At 42.4% G+C, this 22,165-nt stretch overlaps 1 protein-coding gene across 1 annotated transcript in view; it reads right to left on the bottom strand.

The window, feature by feature from the left end:
• Positions 1 to 4,379: 4,379 nt before the first annotated feature.
• The window catches only part of ldhd (lactate dehydrogenase D), a 32,638-nt gene continuing 14,852 nt past the window's right edge, over positions 4,380 to 22,165 (bottom strand). The window contains exons 2-11 of the mRNA XM_084555416.1: positions 15,152 to 15,264; positions 13,574 to 13,715; positions 13,353 to 13,494; positions 8,685 to 8,844; positions 8,391 to 8,590; positions 7,629 to 7,757; positions 7,132 to 7,259; positions 6,236 to 6,326; positions 5,756 to 5,867; positions 4,380 to 5,382 (exon numbers count right to left, since the gene is read on the bottom strand). Coding sequence (XP_084411542.1) covers positions 5,202 to 5,382; positions 5,756 to 5,867; positions 6,236 to 6,326; positions 7,132 to 7,259; positions 7,629 to 7,757; positions 8,391 to 8,590; positions 8,685 to 8,844; positions 13,353 to 13,494; positions 13,574 to 13,715; positions 15,152 to 15,264 — 1,398 coding nt within the window. The 3' untranslated portion in view covers positions 4,380 to 5,201. The remainder of the gene's footprint in view (positions 5,383 to 5,755; positions 5,868 to 6,235; positions 6,327 to 7,131; positions 7,260 to 7,628; positions 7,758 to 8,390; positions 8,591 to 8,684; positions 8,845 to 13,352; positions 13,495 to 13,573; positions 13,716 to 15,151; positions 15,265 to 22,165) is intronic.

Genomic DNA, 22,165 nt, shown 5'->3' with positions numbered 1-22,165 from the left:
CCAAAGCGGGAGAGGAGGTGGCGGTTCTGGGTGGGTTGCAGGAGGGGGCTCGGCTCGATCAGGCTGTCGCCCCCCTCCCCTCGCTCCTGTCTGTGTCTCGGGCCTGTCTGTCCGTGTGTCTCCGCAGGCTCGTCAGCTCTGGATCTCCGCAGACGCAACAGCCCGTCTCCCTGCTGAGCGGAACATGAGCCGGCCCTGACGTCTGGATTCACCCGCAGACAAAACCTCGACACCACCGGGGGAGGAGGAGAGGGAGGAAGGAAGGAAGGAAAGAAGGAAAGAAGGGAGGAAAGGAGGGAGGGAGGGAGGTAGGCTGACGAGCTGAGTGACGCCGAAATCCCAGCACGACGAACAGATGCGCACCGCGCTGCCCTCGCTGTCCCAGGTGGTTAGAGACGGCGGCACCGCACGGTTCTCCCGCACGGCCCCGATCAACGCAGCGCCGCAATGCTCCCTCCAGCCGCCCTCATCTGATCTCAGACATCGTGACAACTGTTGCTGTCTGTCTGTCTGACCGCCACACAAGACGGTCTCTCCTTAATAAATAATAACAACAATAATATCAATCAATCAGTGTCCGAGATCTCTATCCGGTCCGGTCCGGTTCTGAGGGGCTCCAGCCACTTTATCCTCCCCCGTAGATCGGGGTCACAGAGAAGCCGCTCCCCTGCGCTCAGATCGGGGCTCCGCTCCGCTCCTCTCCGCTGCTGCTGCTGCTGCTTCTGCCGCTGCTGCTGCTTCCCAGACAATGGACGAGGCTCAGTGCGCAAACTCGGATCAAACAGAGACACATTCACTGTGTTTTAATTCCTCAACACGGGATTGGCCTGATTCTTTATTCTGTAGGGGTCTGAGCTGGTCTGGCCTGGGGCATTTAAGGTGATGACAGGTGTGAAGGAGGATTTACGACCTGGTTTCATTCACTGAAGTCATTTTGTGTCGGTTTGGCATCCCCTTATAGCTGTTAGACACATCCTTGTTACTGTTTCGTGTCTGTTTGGAGCTGCATTGTGACTTTTCATGGTCATTTGCCTCCCTCTGTAGCTATTTTGCATCCATTTCTGATCAGTTTTCCTTTATTTTTGAATGTTATGCATCTCTCTGTAGCTATTTTGCATCCCTTTATGGTTGTTTTTCCATTTATTTTTGAATGTTTTGCCTCTCTCTGTAGCTATTTAGCATCCCCTTCTGGTTATTTCTTAACGTTTTCCATCTATTCATAGCTATTTTGCATCCCTTTATGGTTATTTTTTATTGTTTTGCATTTCTCTGTAGCTATTTTGCATCCCATTCTGGTAATTTTCTTTTTTCTTGAATGTTTTGCATTTTTCTGTAGATATTTGCATGTCTTTAAGGTTGTTTTGTGTCTCCTTGTAGTTATTTTGCATCCCTTTCTGATCATTTTTCCTTTATTTTTTTAATGTTTTGCATTTCTCTGTAGACATTTGCATGTCTTCATGTTTGCCTCTCTTTGCAGCTATTTGCATTCCTGAATGGTTGTTTTGCACTTCTTAGTAGCTGGGTCATGTATATTTGGAGCTGCTTTATGTCTTTTAAAGATTTTTTGCTACTCTCCGTAGCTATTTTGAATCCCTTTATGATCCATTTGAATGTTTTGCATTTCTCAGTAGATGTTTGGCATCTTTTTCTGGTCATTTTTTGTCATTTGTAGCGGTTTGGCATCCCTTTAGATCTGTTTTATGTCTCTATAGTAATTTTGCATCCCTCTATGGTTGTTTTGTGTCTTTTTGAAGCTACTTTGCATACATTTCTGGTCATTTTGCATTTATTTATGAATGTTTCGATTGTTTTGCATCTCTCTTTAGCAATTTTGCATGCCTTTCTTGTTGTTTTGCTTCTCATTGTAGCTGCCTCTTTTATTTTTGTAGCTGCTTTGTGTCTTTTTAGAGACATTTGCTCATCTTCTCTTTCTCTTTGTGTCATTTTGAGCAAAAAATACAAAAGTTAAAATATAATGTGCAGACATCTGAACCCATGAGCTGGTGTTTAAAAGTGACATATCTGAAGCATCAGGGAACGATTAATTAATCTGGTAATTACCTCCTCTTCTCCATTACCCATGATCCTCTTCTTCTCCTCTTATTGTCAGCCCCTTCTTGTGATTAACAGGTTTTGCACAGATTTTTCCACCATATGTTTAAATTATTGGGATTACTGGCTCACGTGTTTGGTTTGGGATTACTCTGTCTAATCCTGGGAGTGTATTTAGGCTGATTTTGTTCTTTGTTTCTTTACAATAACATACAGTCAGTCTTGAACAGGTTTTCTCTGTGTTGCTTCCCAACAAGGTAAACTGTGTTACAGTAGATGTTAATCTATCCTGCCATTATGACAGCAGGCCTATAAATGGACTCATTTCTGCTGCTCAGGCATGTAAACACAGTAAACACACACATGAACCAGACGCACATTCAGCTCAAGTGGTGCTAACATAAATTTAAACGGCTGCAGGATCAAACATTATCGCCTGGTGCAGCGATTCCAGTCAGGAGCACAATAATAAGTCTGCGTTAATATTTAATAAATACAACTGTAGTGGCTGAGACTGCACGGATGGAGATTAGAAACAATATCACTGTAAACTGTTTAAAGCAGTGAAAAATGCTTCAAATGGGGAGCTACAATGAGTAAATAGCTAAACGAATGGGTCAAATGGTTATCTAAAAGGAATAAACAGGATGAAATGGTACCTAAAAGTAGTAAATATGTGAAAAGTGGGTGGTTTACATAGTTAACTCAAGGTGATATATGCTTCACTAACAGTAATATATAGCTAATAAGATCAGATTAGAAATAATTAACGTTTAACTGAAGGATTAAATGTTAGCTCAATGTGATAAATAGCTAATATGTAATTGGAATAAGGCTTAGTTTTAAATGGACTGGATAGCTAGCTCAACTAGACTAAAAAGTTTGATACAAGTAATAAGTAGCAGCCTAATTAGTTAAAGGTGCTAAATAGTTTACATTAGGACAAAAAACAGTAATATATATATAACTAAATGATGTTAGCTAACATTTATACTGTTGCTTTAGGCTAATAAGGTTAAATGTTAGCTAAAAAACAGCGAACGGCTAAAATAAAAACGTCTTGCTGAAGTAATGAAGGCTTAATATTCATTCATTCATTCATCTTCTATACCCGCTGAGTCCTGTTAAGGGTCGCGGGGTCTGCTGGAGCCTATCCCAGCTGTCATAGGGCGAGAGGCGGGGGTCCACCCTGGACAGGTCTCCAGTCCATCGCAGGGCTAACACAGAGAGACAGACAACCATTCACACTCACACTCACACTCACACCTACGGCCTATTAAGAATCACCAATGAACCTAATGAGCATGTCTTTGGACGGTGGGAGGAAGCTGGAGTACCCAGAGAGAACCCACACAGGAAGGCTTAATAATAAATAGTTAATTAAAAGTGATGAAATAAAAAATAACTGAGTGGTCCAGTGTTCGCTTAAAGTAATGAATAGTTAATTAAAAGATGAATGTTAAGAGCTACAAGTATCTCAATAATAAGTTGAAAGTAATAAATTATTAATCAGGTAATAAATGGTGAACTTAAAAATGTTAGCTTAAGGGAGCTATCTAAATGTGATAAATAGTTAGCACCAAATAATAAACAGTATTACATGTTAGCTAAAAGTAGCAGATAGATAAACTACAGGAAAATGTAGTTAAATAAAATAAAAGGTTATATACAGCACAGCTAAACTAAACTGTTAGCTCAAAGTAATAAACTAAAGAATTAAACGATAGCTAAGTGTAAAGGTGTAAATGAAGACAATAGTAAAAAGTAGTTATGCTAATTAAGTATTAAATAGTTAAATAGTGAAAGTAGCAGATAGCTAGCTAAAATGATAAACACCTAAAATAGACGGCTAAATAAAGGCACGAGTGAACAAAACCAAAGCAAAAGAATCTAAAATATAAAACATATTCTGGTTTGTTTAACACAGTTTTGTTTACTACACACTTCCTTGTGTGTTCCTGCATAGTTTGGATGTCTTCAGTAATATTCTACAATGTAGAAAATGTTAATAAAATAAAGAAAAACCATTAAATGAGAAGGTTTGTCCAAACATTTGTCCAGTACCGTGGTCAGTACGTGTCTCTGTGTGGTTGTTATGGGGTCAGTCTACAGTGAACGTTCACTGATTTCCCCTGAAACCGTGTTATTTATTGGACGTGTGCAGGTAACGTTCACTGACTGTGAACTAAACAGTCTGCAGGCAATAAAGTCTTACAGTTTTGATTTAAGTTGATTTTATTTTACTTCAGTGGCTGTGACAACAATATTAAGATTAATTTATCTAGTCCATCTTCTAATGTGTTCAAAGGGAAGCTGCTGCTGCCACCCTGTGGTGGAGAAGAGTTACTGCAGCATAAATATAAAACTGCTTTTGGTTTTAATAACAATTAAATAATGGATGGAGGATGATTTTACTAATTTAGGACACAACACCAGCGCCTACAAACTTTAATGTCACATTTAAAGTGATAAAATCCTCAGTTGTGGTTAAACTGTTTTCACATGAGAAAGAGACGTTGATCAGCTGACTGGAAAATCAAAACAGAAAGACACACAAAGCGAGTGGAGACACTGTGAAAAGGATTTATGTTTCGGTTTTTATTTGTGTTTGAATTTTTCATTTGCATTTTATTTTTTATTTTTTTGCAGATAATCTGAACTGGAAGAGAACAAAACTTCATTTCCGTGCTGATACGATAAATCAGAGCACACTTATTATTATTTATTCTAACATCAATAGTGCAGCTGAACAAAAAAAGAAAGATTGCTAGAAGGGTGATTTGTTTTTTTATGTTTTTCCTCTTTTATATCTCACATTTCGCTTCAAAAATCAGTTTTACAAACAAAATCAAAGTTTCACAAGCTTTAACTGGATGTGTTTCACAGCAATAAATAACAGATTTCCTTTATTATTAACGCCTCACAGACTGTTTCCATTAATCTGATTGGATTTTTTTTTTGCAGTGTTCTGAGCTTTTGGAGCGAAGATAAAAATGTTAAGATTATTTTTCAAGACAAAAAGCTTCAGGTTCATTCACGGTTTTGTTGATTTAACTGAACATCACTTATTTATATCCTGATTTAACAGAAGGTACCTCTGATGACTTCACTCAGCTCAGATCACGCTGGAATCCCTCCAGACGGAAACACTACAGCCCTCCCTGCTGCAGAATCTTCCCAGGATTCATCAGGTTCTTTGGGTCAAGGGCGTCCTTCAGACTCTGCATGACCTGTATGCCCGGAGGTCCCACCTCCTCACAGAGCAGCGCTCGCTTTCCTAAACCCACGCCATGCTCCCCGGTGCACGTACCGTCCATGGACAGAGCTTGCCTGCAAGAAATTCAAATGTTTATTAAGTTTTTCAGGTTTTAAAAATTACCTGCAACTTGAAAAAACAAATCTAAACGCAGCTCTTTTTAACAAAATACAAAATATAACTTTCTTCTTTCTAGTTTTGAATTAAAAAGCTAAACTCGTTGGTTTTACTGTCTCAGTTTGTGTTATGTTTCATTTTGAATTAATATCATTTTTAGCATCTATCTAAACTCAATAACCTGTAATGAGAAAGTGAAGACATGTTTTTTTTTTATGCAAATTCACAATTTATCATCAACCACAACGGGACTGAGCAGGAGACGCGCTCCACGAGGTGAAGTCCTGGTAAAAGGAGGATGTAAAGGTGTGGAGAGAGGCGACGGTTTACCTGGCCAGTCTCTCTGTGAACAGGTGGACCCTCTGCAGCTCCTCCGGGTCGGTGGGATCCAAAACCATCAGACAGTGGAAGTTACCATCGCCCACATGACCCACTATGGGACCTGAAGACAACGTCAACATTCGTCACAGTGGAAACCAGACGTGTGCTTCATTTGGTTCTAATCCTGTTGCTGTATCTTCCTCCTCCACTGACTTTTAATTCCAGCAGACTTCTAACTCATTCACTCACTGTCTTTTATCTTGTTAAGCCACGCCCACTTGACACTCTGATTGGTTCAATAGCTTGTTTGAGAGTGAATATATGTCCAGTTTCCTGTTATTTCTATTACTCTATTAAAATATCAAGGAATGCACAGAACCCTGTGTAGCTGTAACTAATTTACTCTATATGTGATTATTGTTTACATCGTTCTGATGAGTTAACTTATAATTAAATGATGAACCCCACTGATATTTCCCCTCTGCTCACCTGTGAGTCTGTTCTCAATCAGGTCCTCTTTTGTCTCCACGATGATTTGAGGCAGTCGAGACAGAGGGACACACACATCTGTGGCGTAGGCCTAGAAATAAAGAAAGAACACACACAAATGTACAATTAAAGGCACAGTCATGCCTTCACAGCTTGTTCCAAAATGAGTATCATCTCCCCAAGTCATGACAACCACATGATCCGGTGGTAGGTAAAGATCTGTTAGAGAAAGCAGCTGTTATAATATTCTACTTTGGAGCCAGAGTCTGATCAGTACGGTCTGAGGGCGGAGCCATATGGAGCCAAGATATCGATGCCCCGCCCACGTCCTCCAGACTCACTCTCGTTTTAGTTTAATTAATACTACACTCTGCTCTACCTCCACCAGTTACAAGGAGATGTTGGATTATACACTGGACTTATTTTAAATATCGTTGTTACAACTCTCACTTTACAGAGCAGTTGGCATGGCAACTCGTGGTCGCCTTTATGTCACATCCTGTTTCTTTAGCTGAAACAAAACTTGACTCTTGAACATTCATCAACATTATATTAACTACCTAAAATGACAGAAACCATCCTTGAAAAAAATTATTTGAGATGTATTTTAGTGTTTTAGTTTGGCCTAAGTCCCGCCCACTAACATGGAGGGGGTGGAGCTTATGACCTACACTGCAGCCAGCCACCAGGGGGAGCTCTACTTGCTTTGGCTTCACTTTTGAGGAGCAGTTCCGCCGTCCATCTTTATACAGGCTATGTTATGTTATATACATTCAAAAAAGGAAACTGAGATCAGATCTAGAGTGGTGGCTGGGGGCGCATGTGGAGAAAACAGATTTATCAAAAAAACGGTGTTAATGAGCCGTGACGACCTCTGGAAAGAAAACGGCGTTTACCTTGCAGCCCGGCCTCAAAGCCAGAGCAGCGTACCAGGCGTCGTGACGAGCTTTCCACAGTCGACTCCGCGTTTCGGCATCACGAGCCCACTGGAAATCTGAGCCTCCGTTACTCTGAGTGATGTCCTCTGTAGAAAACACACAAAGAAGAAAACATGTTGGCGTCGTCAGTGAGCGTGAAGGTGAAAACCACAGCGAAGACAAAGAAAGATGACGGTGGAAATATTAATGGTGTTCTGGGCTTTTTTTTATGAGCAAATCTGAAATATGCATAAAAACTGGTGAATGGAAAAAAGCACCTACTGCCTGAGGTTATAATAAAAATGTTATTAGACCACTTTTCACTGCCTCTGCTGTAAGTTTTAGAAGGCTGTTGAGATAAACTATGAAAACATCTGAGCAGGGATGGACCGGCATCACTAAAGAGCAACATTTCTCTGGAGTTATTAGTGAAACAAGACACATCGTTTGTCTGTCACCTGCTCTCACTCACTCACCGGTCGTGTTGACTTGTTCTTCCACGCTTCGCTCCGAGCCGTGGAACTCCAGGAACAGAGTCGGGGTCACCGGGTAGGATAGAGAGCTGAATCTGTTGCAAGCGTCCATCATCACGTCGTCGAGGAACTCTGGAGGACGCACGAACACAAAGGCATGGAGACACACAGAGGACAAAGAGGACAAAGGAGACAACGAAATGGGCTGGACTTGCCAAAGAAAGCAAATATTAAAAGTAGCTCAAATATGCTGGATTTTCAAAATAAGAGAACTATAATGGCACAAGATACAAGATTTCTTCCAGATTGTTCTAATTAAACACTTAATATTGTGTAAAAGTATTAATTTGTCTTGTAATATGTATCAGAAAGCGTCATTTAAAACTTTAAAGATGAGTTAAATTTGAATTCACTGAGCTCCTGAGAGCGACCCATTCTTTCACAAATGGTTGTAGAAGCAGTCCTATGCCTAGGTGCTTGATTTTATACACCTGTGGTCATGAAAGTGATTGGAACACCTGGATTAGATTATCTGGATGAATGAGTGAATACTTTTGGTAATATAGTGTAGATGTAGTCTGAAATAAGGGGGAAACCAGGTTTGCAGAGGCAACAGACACGTCACAGTTTAATCCTGAAACACTAGCGCAGTTAATGCTTATTGAATCATTGTGCTGCAGGCTGATATAAGGTGTGTAGCTAAATTTTCCAGTAAGGGGCCAAAGAGTGAATGAAGTTAGTCTGAAACCCTGACGCCCTCCTCACCGATGCGAGCGATGGGCACCCCGGCCTGAAGAACCTGCACGGTGCTGTCTACAGCGGCCTGGACGGACGGAAACGAGCACACGGCCGACACCATGGCCTCTGGGACACCGTACAGGCGTAACGTGGTCTTGGTGATGATCCCCAGCGTCCCCTCTGACCCCACAAACAGGTTTGTCAGATTATATCCTGCTGAGGTCTTTCTGAAGAAACAAACCAAAGACAGAGACAAAGGTTTATACGTTGCACTAGGAGTTCATCGTAAACACTAGTTTGTGAGTAACATCTGATTCGTACCGGGGACGTCGGGCCTTCCCAGCGGTGTGTATGACTGTCCCGTCCGCCAGCACCACCTCCAGGTTCATGACGTTTTCCCTCATAGTCCCGTAACGCACTGCGTTAGTACCAGACGCACTGGTGGCAGCCATGCCACACAGAGAGGCGTCAGCGCCAGGATCTGAGACAAGGACGACACATTAAAAACAAAACACTAGTTTATTAAATGAGGTGAAAAAAAAATGTGAAAAAAACTGTCTCATGCAAGCATTGGTGGTTCAGTGGTAGAATTCTCGCCTGCCACGCGGGAGGCCCGGGTTCGATTCCCGGCCAATGCATCCCCTATTCATTTCTTCTTCTTTTCTTTTCTGCATATGGAAACCTTTCCTCTCCCACTCTGACTCTCTCCCTCTCCCTCCTCCACTGGGTTAGTGTTAGGGTTATTCCACAGATATTCCTACTCTTACAAGTTTTTTGTGTAGCATCAGATTTTAAATTTGCTATCCTATTGTGCCCTTAGCAGACAAAATTGTCCCATTGACTCCCATTAATATTTAAAGAAAAAGAAAAAAAACATGAAAAAAACTCTCTCATACAAGCATTGGTGGTTCAGTGGTAGAATTCTCGCCTGCCACGCGGGAGGCCTGGGTTCGATTCCCGGCCAATGCATTCCCTATTCTTTTCTGCACATGGAAACTTTTCCTCCCCCTCTCTGTCTCTCTCCCTCTCCCCCCTCCACCTCAACAACCAGTCAGGGTAGAGGCTACAACTTGTGTTGTAGAAGGAAAAGGGGGAGTCATGTAAACACTATTTTCCTGAAAGTTCAACCGTAACCTGTTTTTAATGACTTACACGCTTAGTAAAAAAGAAACGACCAAACGAAGCAGCACAACCACTGTGCATGAATAACTCAAGAGAGCACTGATCGTTGGCAGACCGTTGCCTCCGACATGCTAAATTTGGACTCTCCACTTCTGTTGTGGAAAAAAACATGAGCTCCCTGCAGCGTGAAGGCTGAGACGCTGAGAAGTGTTCAACCGTAATCTGTTTTTTTTTTTAGTTATACGCTTAGTAAAAATGAAACGGACAAACGCAGCAGCAAAACCACTGCGCATGAATAACACGACAGAGAAAGTTGACTGATCGTTGACTGACCGTTGCCTCAAACATGATCATTTAATTAATGAAAAAAAAAAAAAAACATAAAAAAAAAGCCCCAAACACAAGCATTGGTGGTTCAGTGGTAGAATTCTCGCCTGCCACGCGGGAGGCCCGGGTTCGATTCCCGGCCAATGCATCCACATCCTTTACTGCTTCTTAGCTGTGACTAAAGGCATTTGTTCCAACTGTTAACAAGTATAACCTTCCTACAATGCAGCACAACTTATGCTTCAGTCATTCTCACTTTGACGTACAAAGAGGGGCTCCCCAGGACAGAACTGGTACAAATCTGCAATGTTCTGCAAGGTTTCAGTGTTCAGGAGGTTCCTGCTACAGCATGGGGAGGGTCACCACTCATCCGAGTAGATTCTTCAGTTCTAGGGGACTGGACTAAAAAAAAAAGTCCATTTGCCTTTTTTGAAACTTTTTTGGATGTACCATGACCTGGATGACTGAGAACCTTCACACACACACAGGCTCAAACCACAAAATCCATTTGACATCCAAAGAATATTTGTTTTGCCTTTCCCTGGCATGCACATTGGTGGTTACCTTTGATTCTTCAAGCAAGACTTAGTTTTTGCCCTCAACCACCGCACTGATCGTTCAGTTGAGCCTGTTGGTCAAATTTATCTGGCAACCCACGCAATGGTGGCAACTATGCTGTTTGTGTAACAATACTTGACTCAGTGACTTGAAATATTATTATTGATTATTGTTTTTTTTTTTTTTTTTTAAAAAAGCAAAAAAATGTCTCTCATACAAGCATTGGTGGTTCAGTGGTAGAATTCTCGCCTGCCACGCGGGAGGCCCGGGTTCGATTCCCGGCCAATGCATAATGAATGTTTTTCTCAATCAAGCTCCCTAGAAAGGTTGTTTCCAACATGCTAAAGACCATTGACATTGATGTCTGAAGATGACACCTGGATAAAACGTCTTTATGAAACTACAACTCCAGTTGCACTTATATCAGCTTTGGTTTTTGAACATACAATCTAGATCAGTGGTTCTCAAACTTTTTACACTTGGTACCACCTGAGAAAATACTTGGCTCTCCAAGTACCACCTAATGACCAACATTAAAGTACAGTAGCGGAGTAGGCCAAAGTTTTCATGAAAAACATTTTAAAAGTTTTATTTAACAAGTTTATTTAATATTGTTGGCCACGGTAACAATCATACACAGATGGAACACTGTGTTTAAAATTGGAAAATCATAAACTTTACTTAAATAAAAAAATCAATTAAAATGCACTGCGTTTTTTGCTAACAGTAGCAGATGTTGTGGTGCTGGTACTGGCATCACTGTTCGCGCTTGTGCTCGGCTCACACACGTCCTCCTCTTCGGTTGTTGTTATCTCCTGTTGCACGTCTGTCTTTGATTTAAGCCACGACAATAGTTTTGTCGTACGCTTCATTTTTAAAGTCCTTGTTATTACGGTAACTAAACCATCTTCCCATCACAGCCCAGCTACAAACGGCGCCTGTAACGGCGGGAATATTACATATATCGGCTAACGTTACCCAGAAACACTTGCGGATTTTTAAAATTATTAACTTATTTATTGTCTTAATTTCCTTCCATTTTTTGTCATCGGTTGATAGTTTTTTTTTTCATACATTCTCATATATTAAATCGTGTTTCACCTTTTAAATGTATTTTATTTTATTTTAGTATAAGTATTATTTTGCGTACCACTAGAGGGAGCCCGCGTACCACTAGTGGTACGCGTACCACAGTTTGAGAAAGGCTGATCTAGATCATGGTACCCCCAAAAGAAATAAGATGAAACAAGGACAACTGGACTTTTAGAGTTTCTTGAACACTCTTCATCCAAGTATATTCTTCAGTTCTACAAGAGTAATGGGGGGTTGGGGTTTAGATATGAAGGACAAATGATACTTCTTTGAGGACAACAATGTTTATCCAGAAAAGACGGGTTGTTTGAAAGAGGACTAAAGGAAGCTATGTATGTCAAATTGTAAAACCTCTCTATGAACAGGAGAGCTGCACTGAGATATAATATGCCTTCAATCTACTTCAGAATCTGAACATCCGTCCCTAAGAAGTTTCACACTGTTCACATCCAAAAAAGGCGTTTAAAAAAGGCAACTGGACTTGTGGAGTTTTTTGAGAAGATGCTTCACCACTCATCTGAGTAGCTTCTTCAGTTCTAGGGGACTGGTGGGAAGTTTGAGGTTTAAGTAGGAAACTTGTGCTGGAAACTTTTGTGTAAACAATTAATTTCCATTAATGGTTAGATACTTACCTGTCGTTGAGGGGGGAGACTGTTTGTCCCTGTCATCTTCCCTATGAATGGGGCTCTAACGACCCTTTGTCCATCAGAGGCTCCAGTCTCAAGGTGTGAATGGGACTAAAGTCGAAATTATGCTTCCGCGTGGACACAGCGCGTCCGTGCGTACGGACCTATTACGGACCTATTGCGTCCTTGCGGACCCCCGTGCGTCCTACGCAAGGGCCAGACGCGCACCTCCCAAAAATCCTCGACGCGCGTCGAGGCGACGCAACAGCAACGCAACAGCAACGCAGCAGCAACGCAGCAGCAACGCAGCGGCATTGGCTGTGATTGGTCCGCTAACTACATCCGCTGGAGACCGCTTTTCCGGTTTCCACTCATAAACATAATTGTCTCCTTTGTCGTGCCCTAATTTGCAATAGAAGTATTTCTTCCTCTGCTTGAATAATTTGGAGCTCCAACGCCAGTCTCTCTGTCTCGGTGTCCATCGTTCACTGTGACTACGGCAAAAGCCGGAAGGTAAATAACGAGGCGAGATACGTCACAAGAGTGTCGGTCGGTCGGTCACAAAAAACCATAGCGCCCTCTACCGGTGTGGCATGCATTTCGACACGTAAACCCCACGCAGAACCATCACGGTCTCACGACTGCGTCCGAGCAACTGCGTGGCCATTGCGTGACCATTGCGTGATCACTACGCAGAAGCATAATCTAATCTTTAAACTTCTTGGGGACAGAAGTTAAAACTGTATTGTAAATAGATGGCAGATTAAATCTCAGTCCACCTCCTCTGTTTAGTGAAGGTTTTTCAAGTCTGACATAGATGGCTTCCTTTACTCCTATTTCAAACCATTGGTCTTCTCTAAGATTTGGACGTTGTTATCTTCAAAGGAGTGTATCTGTCCCTCAGGTGTAAGTGGTCCGCTGAATCGTTTCCTGTGTTGGTACATGCGTTTGAGGATGGGTTGTTTGGTTTCCCTGAAGTACAAGTCTGTACAATCCTCACTGCACTGAACAGCGTACACCACATGATTCTGTTTCTGCCTGGGTGTTTTGTCTAACTGGAGTTTCTGGACATTAATGGCTCATTAGAGTACCATTCACAAGGTTAAGAAAACATCTCCTAAGAGTTTCCTCCAATTTTAGTTAGGTATCAGGTCATTAACAGATCCTAGACACCCACAGATGTTCCTTTAGTATAACTAAACTCTCCACCAGTCCTTCAGAACTGAATAAGCTGCTTGGTCTACTAGAAACCACAGAGACTGACCAACAGGAAACCAGAGGCCGGTGTCTCGTAGGTAGGAATTGAGGGCCTTCCGTGTCACCCCGGGCTCCACCGTCACGTCAAAGTCCTCCGGGTGGAGATCCAGGACCTGGTCCATGTTCCTTAGACTGAAGCACACACCACCCTAAGGACCACAGAAAGAAACAGTCTTATCCTTCCGCTGCATATATAACATTTATATCCATTCACAGACACTCTCTCACCTTCACAGCTCCAACCCCTCCCTCCAAGCCAGTCCCGGTGCCAAAGGGGATGATGGGAAGCTGGTGACTGTGGCAGATCTTGGCCAGGGCGCTGACCTCCTCCACACACCGTGGGAACACCACCACATCTGGGGGACGACATCTGGAAAGCACCAATGAAACGCTCACTCAATTCAGCTAGTGGTTCTCAAGATTGTTTTTTATGTGCAGCTGAGCTACTGTGACCCCTTGTGGCTCAATAAAGTCTAAGTCTTTCCAGTTATAATAGAGTGTTTATTAATTTTTCTCCAGACAATGACAAAGCCCATTCCTCATCATCCAAAGAACAAGCATTTAAACCACCGAGTTCCAACGGCTTTCAGACCTCAGTAGAGCTCCGGGCGTCACAGGACTTTTTTTGTTGACACCGCCATATTGGCGCTGGATTCTGCACCTGATATAAAGTGATTGCTACACAAGCCAAATCCGTTTTTTGAAGGATACCACTGCTCTGTTGTCTCGTGCCTACTTCTTGCCTGTTTTACTGCAGTAATCCACATCTGCCGTCTTGCAGGATCTTTGGGAATCCTATGAAACTATTAGTTAGTTGCAGTTGTCAACCGAATAGTAATTCGAAAAGCACGCGTTCCTGCCAATATGGCGGTGTGATTGCTGGTGCGCTACCGGAACTCTACACGACAAGACAGCAGCCTCAGTATTTGGACCATTACAGTGAGTTGTGTGTAATTATTGGTTGGTTTGCGCTTCACGCTGCCAATGAACACAGAGATGCTTGTGTGACCTGTCGGAAAAAGACAAAAAAACAGGTATGTAAGCATTGGTGGTTCAGTGGTAGAATTCTCGCCTGCCACGCGGGAGGCCCGGGTTCGATTCCCGGCCAATGCATTCCATAACCTTTTCCATACGTGGAAAATTTCCCTCCTCCCTCCACTGCCACATGGGCAGACATTCCTACTTACCAGCAGTCAGGGGAGAAACTGGAAAGCTTGCCTGACTAACTTTTTCATGTTCAACTCTGCTGTAACGACCCATTATTGGGCAGAAACTTCAGAGACTAAAGGTGGGATCGGGGATTGAACTGTTTGGGTAGTTAGGCTCAACAGCGGTGGTACTTTCAGCTTCTACAGCTGCATCGTTTAGAGCATCTTGACCAGCTGCATCGCCGTATGAGCACAGAGTCCACAGGAGAGCTGCCTCCATCACTGAGGATCCCACCCACCCCCAAAATGGACTGTTCACGCTCCTACCCTCAGGCCGGAGGTACAGGAGTGTGGAATGTAGAACCTTGAGACTGAAGAGGTCCTTCTCCCCATCACAGTCTAGAATCATGGGCTACTTCATGCCATACAATGAAATCGTAAACACACAGAAGACTCTGCAACGGCAAAAAAAAAAAGGCAAAAACTGGCCATAAAACAAGCATTGGTGGTTCAGTGGTAGAATTCTCGCCTGCCACGCGGGAGGCCCGGGTTCGATTCCCGGCCAATGCATCTACGTTTTGACTCCTCCTTAACAAAGTCATGGTTTTACAATGCAAACGTTGATTGTTGAGTGTGTGTGTCAGTGTCACAGACTGACCTGTGTACAGACTCATCTTTGCCATGTTGTTCTCTGACAGCTTCCCCCGATGACACGCCGTCCTCACCACATATAGATCTGAAGGCAGAGACCACGCTGTCCACAGCAACTCCCTGTGCAGACACACAGTCTAAGTCAGCTTTATTGTCAATTCAGACATGTGCAACACATACACCGGATTGAAATTTCTTTCCTCAAAGGCCTACCGTGCAGCAACTTAAACACAAAAGGTACAAATATGATTATATAATAAGTCTCAAAGTGTAAAGGCATGTAATGTCCACAGTGAAGTCCGTGGGTTGGTGGGTGGGGTGAAAGCGATCGGGTATGTTGTCTGGACCTGGAGGCTTTGCGTGCATTGATCCTGCTAAGGGATCTCCTCACACTTGCTGAGGACAGTGTCATCACCTGGTCTCCAGATGAAGGTGGAATCTTCTGAGCATGGAGCTTTCCCAGATCTGTGGTGTGGGCTTGTAGTCCATGACGGTCTGTATTCATCGCCACAGACTCCAAGTGTCTCTGCTGTCGCTGAAGCGATGGGCTATCCTCCTGGAGTGCTGCCTCTTGGCCTCTCTGGTGCCTCGGGACAGGTTGGCCCTAGCTGTCCTCAAGCCCACCTCATCTCCAGCTCTGAAGGCAGCGTTTCGAGCCTTCATGAGCCTGTAGACATCCCCTGTCAGCCGTGGCTTCTGATTGGCCCAAACAGTGATGGTCTTGATGTCCGTGACGTCATCATGGCTATGTAAGCAGTGACAGTGTGTGTACTCCTGGAGGTCTGTGGTGTTGTTGTACGTGGCAGCCTGCTTGAACATATTCCAGTCGGTGGTACTGAAACAGTCTTGAAGTACCGCTGAACACCCTTCTGGCCACAATGTGTTTTTTTCCCCGTGTAGGAAAGTCAATATGTTGGTGTATTTTGGGAAACACAGTCTTTGGGTCAGCGTGGTTGAAGTCCCCGGGCAGGATGAGAAAAGCATCCAGGTGGGCTGTCTGCTGCTCACTGATGTGCTGGTACAGTTCATTCAGTGCCTCTATCCTCTTGTTGTTGTCGGAGCTGGGAGGGATGTAAACAGCTACAAAAAATATAGCCATAAATCCCCTCGGTAGATAGAACAACAGCATCGACAGAATGATCCAGTGTTGCTGGATTTGTTTAAAATTTCATCACACCTATGTAGGCTTTGCACTGCAAAAAAGGTCAGAGTGGGCCTTAAACTAACTTTTTTTGGGCAGGAGGAAATGTACACGACAACTGGAGTCAATATTTAATTTAAAAAAAAAAAAAAAAAAACATGAAAAAACAACAGCTATACAAGCATTGGTGGTTCAGTGGTAGAATTCTCGCCTGCCACGCGGGAGGCCCGGGTTCGATTCCCGGCCAATGCATTGATTTATGGTAGTTTACATATTTCCTTCTTAATTTGATTGAGTACCACTTCCATTTATTACCCACAACACATGCTGAGCGTACTGTGTCATCAATACGCTTCCAAATACATGAATAAAAATAAAATCATGTCTCAGCTGCCTTATCTGTATAAGCGTCCATATAATAAGAGCATGTGTTTTGCATCAGTCCTTCTTCAAACTCTTTTTTTTTGGGTAATAATATTAGATTTAGCAACAAAGAGCAGCAGCCTGTGCAGTTCATCAGTTCATATACATGAATACTAAACATAATGCAGTTGAGACGTGGCATTTTATAGAAAAATGTATGTAAGATTATTAAAATATCAGCAAATACATCTTATTTAGAATAAACTATTGAAAATTTAACTTTGCTAGCTACCTAGCTAAGCTAGAAAGAGGCTGAGAAGGCTCAGAAGAGCGTTCCTGGGGTCACCATGGTGCCAGCTGCACTCAAAAAAGTGAATGAAGTGGGTTGTTTACTTTATATTAATTGTATGTTTTCAGTTTACTTAAAATACATGTGTTTGTTAAGTTAACTTATTTTTTTCTAATAAAGTCCATGTAATTGTGTCTTTCGTTATGTGTACAAAATAATTATGCATTGGTTAAACACAAATCATTTAATTTAAGTGAATTATGGGTGCGATACTTCTTACATCCAGAAGGTGGCAGTAAGAAGAATATTAAAATGCTTCAGAGGGCACTTGCGCAAACTCACTAGCGTCCTTGTTTTTGGTGGTGAAACTTGACAACGGTTCGAGCATTGACTGTATAAGGTAGGTGGACATGTTTCATCCGTACTTATTATTGTAGTAGCTTATTATTGAGCATTATTTAATTGTGTGTTTGTGATACAACACTAGTTCTATATTTCTGAAGTGCTTGTGTTTAAGAGAACGGTGGGTCTGGCACGTTTACGTTTACGTCGGTCTGCTGTTATCCCGCCATTTTCCATTTAAAAGTTTTCCATCGGCAAATTAGTGGGGGGCTTTTATTGTAAAACAAGTACAGGAAATGCTACGTCTTCTAAAAAGCAAATTACGTTGGGAACTTTATTAAGCATCTTGTACAAAGTGCTGTAAGATAATACGTCTCATTTACATATTCACACACAAACGGATATATTCAGGAAACTGATGGGAACCAAAAACAACGTCTGTAACATTAACTACTCCGAATGTAATCAGACGTTGTTTTTGGTTCCTATCGGTTTCCTCAATATATACGTTCGTGTGTGAATGTGGAAATGCTTATAGTACTTTGTAGAAGACGCTTAATAAAGTTCATTCCATTGACTCGTATTGGTTCGCGGGACAGAACTACTTCCTCCAATATGGCGGCGACGTTGACGTATCGCAACAACGGGCCAATCCGCTCAATGAGGCGGACTGGCGTACGGGGACACCGGGGATTTCCCCGGTGGACCGGGCCATGGGAAAAAGAAAACTAAAGGGGGAAAATAAGGCGCGTTCGACTTCATGCAAATCTGAGCAGATCTGACTTGACGTGATGCATGCTGGGTTGAACAAGTTCATTTTAACCAATCATATTCGAGGTCTATGAGCATGAACAACCCAGCATGCATCACGGCAAGTCAGCTCAGATCTGACTTGCCGTGATGCATGCTGGGTCGAACAAGTTCATTTTAACCAATCATATTCGAGGTCTATGAGCATGAACAACCCAGCATGCATCACGGCAAGTCAGATCTGCACAGATCTGCATGAAGTCGAACGCGTCTCTTGTCTATCGCAACGGCCAACAGCGTTGTGGTCCGCTGGGGGGCTGGGTCGGGCGAATGGCTAGGCGCTACGTCATCATGTCCAAAAAAGCCACTTCCGTATCCATTCGCTAAAATTCTAACGGTTACGGTGCTCTGTCAAACTGGACTACAACGGCATTAAAATGGTGCAGTGCTGTGTCCCGTGTTGCAATAACAGAAACGACGTGAACAAAACGATCTCTTATTACCGATTTCCCCTCCACGAAAAAGAGAAGAAGAGATGGCTGAAGTTGATACGGTAAATTGGATCTCAGATGATGAACATTAATAACAGAAATAATAATAATAACCGGCTAGCGATTACTAGCGAGCTAACGTTACTAGCTAGGTACTACTAGCTACTGCTAGCTGTTTGTTTTGTCAGCACTTCGACTTCCACTTAACGTTAGCTCGCCATCTCTTCTTCTCTTTTTCGTGGAGGGGAAATCGGTAATAAGAGATCGTTTCTGTTATTGCAACACGGGACACAGCACTGCACCATTTTAATGCCGTTTTAGTCCAGTTTGACAGAGCACCGTAACCGTTAGAATATTAGCGAATGGACACGGAAGTGGCTTTTTTGGACATGATGACGTAGCGCCTAGCCATTCCCATACCTGTGTTCACGTATCACTACCTATGCTGTTAGCCAATCACATTTCGTCCATGTGGGTAAGTCCCACCCATTTCCTCAGCTGTCACTTGTAAATCACACTGCGCTAGCGGTGCAAGACAGCTTTGGTGGATTGAAAGCCAGTGCTGTCTATTTTTAAATAACATTTTTATTGAAATGGGCTTATTGTTGTAATTATGTTGCCGTATACGGCCCTTTGGCTGACTCTGACCGGCCCACGTAAAGCTTGTCATTTGTTCTCGACAGATCATCCGGACAGGGTTTTTGTTTTGTTTTTTGCTGGTGTCCTAAGTTAGCATGCTAATGCCGTGTTAAACATGCTGCTGTTATTTGGCTAACGGTCACTTTCAGTGTGTCTGTATGTTAGCATTTATGTTAGCATTTATGCTAACATACTGTGTTAACTAGTGTTAGCATTTATGCTAACATACTGATGTTTAGCTGCAGTGGTGTCGTCATTTATAGTAAGTTTTCTGTTAGCCGTGTGTGCTACCGTGGAACAGTAGGCTAACAGATTTAGCCCGTTATCTGCAAACTGGTCTGCTAACTGGTTACTAAGATGTAGTAACGCTGTTAACTGGTACAGAGCTACTACGTCTTTGTGTCAGAGTCTCCGTTAACATATTTTAGTATTTAATGCTCTAATACTTGTGTCTTGAGCTTTTATTGGTCAACCGTATCAACTTCAGAGCGCGGCGCTACTGTACCGATACACTGAGCGGTTGCCAAGGCAACACTATTAATTGTTTGGGGTGCCCCCTAGCCCAATCAGTAAAGTGTTGTTTTGTTTTTTATGTTTTTTTTACTTGGATTGAGTGCATGTAAGTCATGGTGAGGACTGTATATACTGTAGCTCTAAAGGACCCTGTACAAAGCATTCATCTCTTAACATTTTTATAAATGTATTTTTGTTTATTTTCTCTTTTTGTAATAATCATATCATGTTGCAATATTTCAGGTACTGATTAATGGCTTATTGATGATCCGTGCTTCCTCCTGTCTGCCCTACTCATAACAGGTATGATCACAACCAGCTACTTAATTACTGTGAATTGAGTTGCCAGTATTTTTATTTTAAGAAACATTTATCAGGTGCTTCATTCTCTTGCTCTCGTTCTGAGTAGGTGTTTTTCTTTTTTAGATTTCTAGTTCTTTTAAAAACAAGTAATGAACTACATTCATTTATGGCTCCTTTATGTTGAATTTCAGATTGTATAGCTGTTTCTTCACTGACTGATGTGGTGTTGGTGGCACTGCTGAGCTTGCCCGTGGTATGTTAACAGTCAGACATTTCTTTCTTAATTTAAGACTGTTTTACAAGTTGAGTTTCCCTTACCAATATCTCCTTTGTGTTTTGTTTTTTTTGTGCCCCTCTCCCCTTCCCCTCCCAGATTTGAATGTGGCAGTGTAAAGGTTGCAGTTCAAAGACCTCAACTAGAGGCCAGTTACTTAAACATTACAGGTTAAAACATCCACATTATGGGCGCAGGCACCCATATCCTTGCCCATATATTAGTTGTCCTTGTACATCTAAATCTTGGAATGCGCTCAGGTCACATTTGTGTAGAGTCCATAGTAGAGAAACATCACGGCAAACATTGACATCAGCCACATTCAGTTGTCATGTTTGTGGATCCTCTGAAGTTGCCTCTGAAAAGGAGTATTTCACTCATATAAATTTGCATCTCAAAGCCAATGAAACAGTCCCCTGCATGTTCAAGGGTTGTACATTTAGGACAAATATTTATGGGACATTTAAATCACATAAAAATAGAAAACACCTTGGTTATTCTTACACTGACTTTAAACCTGGAATTGTTGCAGAAAGAGACACTTTTGAAAGCTCAAGTGTATCATATGACCATGGAGACAATGAAGAATCAGAAGAAGCCCAGCTTGAAGTGCAGTCTAGTTTTCAGAGAGACGTCTCAGAAAATGTTGAGAAGATGATAGAAGAGAAACTTGCAGCAATGTTGCTTAAGCTGGAAAACATACTCCATGTTCCCAGTAATGCAGTCGATGAGCTTTTACAGGACTTGCACTTCCTAATGAGTTCTGCATCACAGAGTACATTAAATGCCATTGTTTCAGATTTTTGTACTAAGCATAATCTTGCTCTTGATGCAAAAGAAACTGAAGAATTGGCCTCTGCCCTCTCTCTTTCTAATCCCTTGACAAAAGCAATTGGAGATCAGGGCCCACTTGGCACTGCTTTTAAGCGGAGGCAGTACTTCAAAGACAAGTTCCAAGTAGTTGAACCAGTTGAATATGTTTTGGATAAGGAGCGCAACCATACCTACCAATATGTACCATTATTGCAGTCATTGCAGCAGCTCCTTAGCAAAGATGGTATAATTGATGATGTAGTAGAAAACTACAGTGCTCACCAAAATGAAACTGCACACCAAGAATACAAGTCATTTCAGGATGGAGAGTTTTTTAAACAAAATGAGTTCCTATCTTCAGGGGAATTGAGAATAAGTGTGACCCTTTATATTGACGAGTTTGAGGTGTGCAACCCTCTGGGTACTTCCAGAAAGAAGCACAAACTTTGCGCTATATACTGGATTTTGAGCAACTTACCCCCAGGCCAACACTCCTCTTTGTCATCCATCTACTTGGCAGTACTGTGTAAAAGTAACTACATCAAGGAATACGGATATGGAAAAGTGCTTGAACCTCTTTTGCGTGATCTGGTTGCTTTGGAAGAGCATGGGGTGTTTAACCCACAGATTGGAAAAAATATTAAAGGCACAGTACAATGTGTAGCTGCAGATAATCTGGGTGCCCATGGGATTGCGGGCTTTGTGGAAAGTTTTTCAGGAGAGTATGTTTGTCGATTTTGCACAGGGCGTCTCAGTGATTTTCAGACCAAGCAGGTTCTGTCCAGTGAGTTTTGTCTTCGATCCAAAGACGAACACAAACAACATGTAAAACATGCAGCGGAAAGTGGAAAGCCTTGTGTTGGAGTGAAAAGGCCATGCGTGCTGACAGAAAATCTTTCTCATTTTGATGTGACAACTGGATATCCACCCGATGTACTCCACGACCTGTTGGAGGGTATTGTTCCAGTGGAACTTGCACAGTGTCTGGGTGTGTTGATATCCAAAAAATACCTCTCTTTGGACACTTTAAATAAGGTTATTCTCAGTTTCCCCTACAAAGGAGAAGATAAAACAAACCGTCCCCATGTTATGCCACAAAGATT

This window comes from Chelon labrosus (assembly GCF_963514085.1).
Source record: "Chelon labrosus genome assembly, chromosome: 11".
In the NCBI taxonomy this organism is placed as follows: domain Eukaryota; kingdom Metazoa; phylum Chordata; class Actinopteri; order Mugiliformes; family Mugilidae; genus Chelon; species Chelon labrosus.
This window is presented reverse-complemented; position numbering and strand designations above follow the sequence as displayed.